Genomic DNA, 7,558 nt, shown 5'->3' on the forward strand with positions numbered 1-7,558 from the left:
GGAGAAAGAGGGCAGGGTGAGGACTGGAAGGTAGGCAGCACCTCCCCTTAAAGAACGCCCCCCCCCCCCCCGGTCTCGCAGCAGTTCACGGAACTGGTTCCGTGCTGCACATCCCTAAGACTTACTACTCTGTGTGTGTGTGTGTGTGTGTGTGTGTGTGTGTGTGTGTGTATGACAGATTAAGAGACTATCCTCAGTTCCCAAGGCCACTTGCCAGCCTCTCAAATAAATGACAGCATACTGCAATATGGATGGCCAAGTGTATGCATGTAAAGTACTTCCATGACATTTGTGCAATTCAATAGGCCAGAATATGTTCTGCCTTAAAAACCTAGTGCCAGACCATTACAGTTTCTTATTGATGGTGTCTAAAATCAATTGTTATTGGCCCAGACAAGTAGTATTAATTAGCAAATGATGGCAGAAATACTGAAATGTAACTTACTGTGTGGAAATGTTTCTAGTTTATTATTCAGTTGATGGACTTTAAGGCTGCCTTTCCACAAACTCAGATGGGCCTATTAAAATTCTTAAATATTTTCAATAGGCTCTATAAAAAGGGAGTTCACGTATGCAGACTATAGATAGTTGAATACAAGACTAAAACATCATGTGCAAGAGAGGCCTAGAAACTCCAGTGAGACTGTGATGCTAAGCCACTTATGTGGTATTACATTCCACTAAAATAAATGCGATTGGCATTACCACGCAATATTTTAAGGATCAGAGGAACAGAAACATCACATGCAACTGGATCCATTCTTTCAGGCCAAGAAAATAGAAGCAATTAGCAAATATATCAAGGATTAGAGGATAAACTCATTGCCTGTGGGAATCAGGAAAGCACACACACACCCCTTTACCTCTTCCTCAGGCATGTTCCTTAAAGCAGCCAGTGTAGACAAAAGGTTGCCTTCCAAGAACACAGGCTTTTTGCATTTAAAGACAGAATTTGGGCTAAGGCTGCAATTCTGTATGCATCTGCCTTGAAATAAGGCCCACTGAACACAGTCAGACTTGTTCCCAAGGTACACTTAGGATTGCACTGCACGTGACCACTGTTTTGTCTCAAATATTACAGAAAATTGTCTCAAACATTACAGAAACACAAAAATTACTGTAAGCATGGCTACTCACAATCTATCTTCATATGTTAATATTTTCAAATGCACCAAAACCGTCTCCCAAGGGTGGACTTCTTAAGCACCAAGGGACACAATATAAAAATCTACTGAGTGACAAGGCTGGAGCTAACTTTCATATTTCAGTTGCCTGTGATGAACTTAAGTTTGTGTACCATTTCTATGAGACCCTCAGATGTTAAGCTATGTTTGCTGGGCATGGCACACTTATTGTCAAATAATATTGATATAAATGTCAGTCAAACAAAATATTTCATTCAGCCCTTGAAATATCTCAATGTAGACTTAGAAAGCACAAGACAAAAAGTCACACACACTGCTTAAAATACATGGAAATCAATGCAATTCTATCAAAACGAATGGGATTTAAGGAGCCTAATTAAGTGCAGTTTTGCAACCAAAGTGGGGTGTGTTTTTCTTTCCTTGCCTCCAGTTCCAATCCTTTGGGTTGCTTTACCATCAGGTTTTCTCAGGCAGCTTTGAACACAACTGATTTTTGGACCTAGGTTGAACACACATTGCACTACTAACCAAGGGCTGCAACCAACCTGAATTTTACATGTGTGCATAATTGCAGGGCTGGGACCATCAGGTGTCAGCATATTGGACAACTGCTGAGGGCCCACTGCCAAACCCCAAGGCTACCTCTACACCCCTAGCTCTTGTGCAGAGGTGATGGAATGGCTCTCAGCTGATTGTCCTTGCCCTCCTCTCTCTATCCCATCCAAGGGTGAAGAGCTGGTCTTGAGGCAGTGAACCTGAATTGTCTCCTTTGCAAAGCAAGGTTTGCCTTCCAATAGGGCTGGGAAAGACTACTGCCGGAAATCTTGAAGAGCTGCTACCAGGCAGTGTAGACAATACTGAGATAGATGCAGGGGCGAAGCTAGGGGAGAGGAGGCCTGTGTTCAGCACTCTCTCTGGCGGCCCCCCAGTGTGAGGGAGATAATGCAGAAAATAGGGAGGGGTGGAGCTGGGGGCCCGTGTTCTTTGAACCCTTTCGTTCAATTATAGCTACGCCCCTGGATAGATGGACAATGGTCTGATGTGTTATAAAGCCGCTCACGTTCGCCAGGTGCATCCATCATGAACCTTGAGGGAGGTCACTGTTTGCCAAGGGCCCTCTAAAACCTGAAGCTGGCCCTGCATAATCCGATGTCCTTTATTAGCACGCCTGATCATCAAGCTCTAACATCACTCTTGAAAACACTAGCAGGTACTCCAAAAGCCTTCAAAAGTAAAATATATAGCAACAAAACAGTGGACGACAAAGAAGGCAACCTTCAAAAACATATAATGTTCTCTAAAGATAAAGTGTGCCATCGAGTTGATGTTGACTCCTGGCGCCCACAGAGCCCTGTGGTTGTCTTTGGTAGAATACAGGAGGGGTTTACCATCGCCTCCTCCCACGCACTATGAGATGATGCCTTTTAGCATCTTCCTATACCGGCAACCTCTGGCTTGCTAGTCAAGTCATTTCCCCGCTGCACCATTAGGATACTATGCCACTATTCTAAAGGACTGCTGCTCACCTGCCTGCTGAAAAGTCGAGGTCTTGCTCACTATATAGTAGGCTGTGAAGGGAAAGGGGCAGAGCAATTGACTGAAGCAAGCACTGGGATAGGAGAAACCTGTATTGCTAGGTAACATCTCATTGCCCTGGAGCTATTAAAATAGCAGGCACTGCCTCCAACTCAGAAGCTGGCAACTCAAGTAACTCGCCTAGGGAGCAAGAGGTTGCCAGTTCGAATCCCCACTGGTATGTTTCCCAGACTATGAGAGACACCTATATCAGGCAGCAGCAAAATAGGAAGGTGCTGAAAGGCATCCTCTCATACTGTGCAGGAGACAGCAATGGTAAACCCCTCCTGTATTCTACCAAAGACAACCACAGGGCTCTGTGGTCGCCAGGAGTTGACACCGACTCAATGGCACAACTTCACTTCACTTCACTCTAAGGCCTGGGGCCAGTGACAACCCCCATCAACCCCAAGTGCAGCCCCCTAAATGTTTATTGAGCCTGTGCAAAGCTGCAGCTAAAGCTGAATACTCTGCACAGTCCCCTTCACATTATGCAAAGGTGACCATTCCCACTGTGCAGTGCTGTGCCCAGCATGGGGAGGGGGGCTCCTTTAAGGGAAATGGAGGCCTCTTGAGCCCTTACACCATCTTGGAAGGCATGCATGGAGAGCAGAGAAATGAAGCCCTTCCCAGCGCTTTTCCTCTAGAGCTCTTTGGAGAGGGCTCCGTCTCTCTTTAAAGGCCCTCCCAGCACTGAGAATAGTGCAGTAATGTGTGGAGGCCAGCAAAGTGGGAAATGTGGCTCCCACATTGAAGGCTTTTAGTCAGTGTGGCCCAAGCTTGAAAAATCGTGAAGGTTACAGAATTCAGCGCAACATGTCACATTGATTTAAATACTGCATAAGCATGCTCAAATGTGCCTGAGAATTACATGCCCAGGTTGCAACACTGAATGACAAAAGGCTGTGTAAAATTAGAGTTAGTGCAGTGGCCAAGAGACTTATTTTATTTCACCTCAGTGTGAGCACATTAAGTGGCTTTAAGCAAGTCATTTTCTTAGCGACTTCATATTGTCAACAGGGGTTTAATACTGATGGAATTCTATAGGACAGTTGAAAGATGCCTGAGATAATGCTGCATGTTCTAAGCATTATTATTAAGTTGTGCTGCTGATTTCAATAGGGCCAGTTTCCAGGCTAAAAACCTAAATATAAGAAGGAGCTTGTAAATAAATACAAGCTAAGCAATGTGTGCAGATTTTAGTTCTACAACAAGAGAACCTAATCCTCAACTCTGTTGGGGTACTGTCCTTGCACTGAAGCAGAGCAGTCCCACATACTTCAGTGGTAGAAAGTGGGATAAAATCAAAAGGCACCAATCCAGCTAAAGTCAGTCATGACTACTGCAGTTGGACTTAGTCCTGTATACTGGACTTAGTCCTGGGAATAAGTCCTACTGAAAGCAGAGGAGCTTACTTTTAGCTAAAGATATTTAAAATTGTATTGCACGTCCTCTCAAAACCTGAAAGATTTAAGGTACTTGTGATTAACTTGCCACAGTGGTTTCAATGAAACCTGGAGCATAATCCAATGCAGGTTTACCTCTAAATTAAGTGGAGCTTACTCCCAAGTATGATAGGATTGCACCTTAGTCATTACTAAATTTAGGTGGCTCATGGCCAAAGTCCTTTGGCATAACTGATTTGAGAATCAACCCAAACACCGCCAAGCTTATATTTTACTTGAAATTTTATTCATTCTTAAAATAGCAATAGCAATAGCACTTACATTTATATACCGCTTTATAGCCGGAGCTCTCTAAGCGGTTTACAATGATTTAGCATATTGCCCCCAACATTCTGGGTACTCATTTTACCGACCTCGGAAGGATGGAAGGCGGAGTCAACCTTGAGCCCCTGGTCAGGATCGATCTTGTAACCTTCTGGTTACAGGGCGGCAGTTTTACCACTGCGCCACCAGGGTAAATACCAGTATAAAAACAAAAGAGAACCATACAGCTATCCTAAATAGAGTGTATGTACACCAGGGGTCACTTCCTTTTATTTAGCTATAAACAGGGCACAATCCAGCCAAAGTGAAGCACTTTTGTGTCTATACTTAGACACTCCCTTAAAATCAATGGGATGTATATATGATCACTTTAGCAATGGGCACAATTCAGCCACTTATCAGTCAAATTGCTTTGAGCTTCCTCTACAACAGCAGCTTCTCCACCACAGTCCTAAAATAATTCAAGGTGCCAGGGAACAACTGAGTTATGTCACTGACTTCCCCCAAGATTTCTTTGCATTAATTCTCTTTAAAGGCCTGAATCCTTGTAAAAGCCATTTTGACATTGTGCTGAGCTTCTATGTACATTGTATCGAAAGACAAGTGGGCAAAATGCTTTAAATCCTTCCATGAAACCTTCAGAGGGCAGCAACAGCAGCAGCTTTTGCTGTAGGGCTGGCTTTTTATCCTTCCTCCTGTCCACTGTAATTAGAGATAACGGTAATGGAGGCAGTCAACTTCCTAGATGCCTCACTTAAGATGACACAGTTCCTCTCTATTTCCTTTTCTGGGTGCTTCTTTTAAAAAAGAAGAAGAAGAAGACTGCTGACCCAAATGAACACAGGCAGCAACAAGGAAGCAAAGTACAACAAAATAAAACATGCTTTTGGTCTCAATGCAAAATAAAAAGCTAACATATCTAAATTTTAAAGTCTTTTAATATCCTTTCTGCCACCCCACCCCCATACCTCACCAACCACAGAAAAGTAGAACCAAATTATGTAAAAATGCTAAACGCTTCATGTCAACCAATTATGGGAGATCAGAGAAAAACATAATTCATAATTATTATTTTAAAAGGTGCCTCTTTCTCTCTAGATCATGCGAGGCTCTACAACGGATGTCTCCATTTCCCAAAGCGTATATGTTCTGAAAACTCCACCTCGGCGTTTCTTTCTTTATTTCACCCCTGCTCACCCCCTGCCGCCAAACCATGACTGCTTAACTCTTCGCCAAATTCAAACCTCCCCGGAAGAGGGGGATGGCTAACAAAGTGAAAGCAACATACAAAGAAGAGTGATAGGACCCCTGCATTGGAACAAAGACATTAACTAGGCGATTAATACTGTGGGGTGGCGAGGGGAAGGGAGACTTGGAGCACAATAGGGCGCACGCAGACACCCGGAAGAAAGACGCGCATCACTTTACCTGGGACATCTGAGGTCTCAGGTTGATCTCCTTGAGATTGATGGAGTGAGAGCGCAAGTTGTTGAGCAGCTGGCAAAGCAAGACTCCATCGCGGAGCGTCTGGGCCAAGTCGAACACCTGCGCCGTGTCCCAGGTCACCCGATGGTTGACGGGCAGCACTCGGCACTGGATGAGCCAGTGGGCGCATTGCTTCCAGGGCTCCATGCGTGTCTGGCTGGCTCAGCACCGGGATGGAAGCCGCTTTTGCCAGGCGCCCCAAAACTCCAAAGCAGCGCAGGGCTTCACGAGTCTGCACCGCCTCCTGCCGCAACGACTCTCCCTCTCCGCTCCTCACGCAGACTGCGAAGAGCAGCAGCTGAACTGCAGCCGGCGAGGCTGCGCGTGCAATTCCCCTCTTTTCCCCCGCCCAGCACAGAGACAGAAGTCAGCGCGCGTGCGCCTACCCGCGTGCTGAGATGTTGCAGCGCGTCCGTGCACTGTCTTCTCGACCACAGAACTGCAACGCCGAAGTCGCCGGAGGAGGCCAAGCAACAGGACTTCACGATTCGTCAAATGAAAGAAAGAAATACTGAGTTGAAGTAGTAGGCCTCCTGGCTGCAAAAAAAGCATGCCTCATGTGCATGAACATGAAGACTGGTGTTCACACGTGTACTGTAAATCACTTCTCGATACACTGGGTTACTGGACATTTTCGCCCAGAGGTGCATCTAGGTAATTTTGGAGCCTGGACCTAAAGGCCTTTGCAAATTAAGCATCAGCCCCCTACACCAGGCCTGCTCAATATATGCCCCCCAGCTGTTTTTGAACTACAACTCCCATAATCCCTAGCTACTGTGGCCAATAGCCAGAGCTTATGGGAATTGTAGGCTAACATCTGCAGGACTCAGTGTCGAGGTTGAACAGCCTTGCCGTACACAAACACCCCATGACACACACAGTATTTTTAACAGGTGGGTTCTTAGCCGCACAAACAGCAACTGAACTCACAAGAATGTAATATAAAACAGGTATATTTATGCAAATATGTATTAGCAGAAACATTTCAACACATAACATATTCCCATCGTACATATCTCTTTCCCCACTCTGTCTCTAAAGCACCTGGCATAGGTCACAATCACACTCGACCACCCGGCACTGTGCGAGGCAGTGGCAACCACACCACCCAGGATAAACTAAAGAGGATTGGGGGGGGGGTCCGGGTTGTGTGGAGGCCCCCTGGACTTTGGCCCCGAAGTCCAGGGGTAAGAGTGCCACTGCTTTAGCCCCTTGTTTCCGGAAAGCATGGGGCTTCACCTGCCGACACACCTCAAACAACGGTCTGAATGGAATGTGTGCAGGTTCCATTCATACCTTAGACTAGGTGAACATGAAAACATCCTGAAAAGGGGTCTTTGATGGCTCACAGCTCATTGTATTACATTTGGGGTTCTGTCTGGAATGACCCTATGCACAGGTTATCACTCAGTGTTATATTCATTAAGTGATGAGCATGCATGTATGAATGCATGATGTGTTTTGTCTTTTGTATAGTTGTTTTATATTAACATTATTAATAATAATACTAATTTAAATATTCTGAACTACTCTTTGTATTTTGTGATTTGGTGCACCTGCACGTCATTTGCAATCTATACTGGGTCTGTGACCATTTCATAAACTTGATTGACTAGCATGTGT

General features: G+C 45.1%; 1 protein-coding gene across 1 annotated transcript in view; it reads right to left on the reverse strand.

Moving 5' to 3' along the window:
• VAV3 (vav guanine nucleotide exchange factor 3) overlaps positions 1-6,277 on the reverse strand; it is a 252,339-nt gene extending 246,062 nt beyond the window's left edge. The window contains exon 1 of the mRNA XM_053247816.1: positions 5,879-6,277. Within this exon, the coding sequence (XP_053103791.1) occupies positions 5,879-6,082 (204 nt within the window). The 5' untranslated portion in view covers positions 6,083-6,277. The remainder of the gene's footprint in view (positions 1-5,878) is intronic.
• Between the last annotated feature and the right edge of the window lie 1,281 nt (positions 6,278-7,558).

Source organism: Hemicordylus capensis, chromosome 4 (assembly GCF_027244095.1).
Source record: "Hemicordylus capensis ecotype Gifberg chromosome 4, rHemCap1.1.pri, whole genome shotgun sequence".
In the NCBI taxonomy this organism is placed as follows: Eukaryota; Metazoa; Chordata; class Lepidosauria; order Squamata; family Cordylidae; genus Hemicordylus; species Hemicordylus capensis.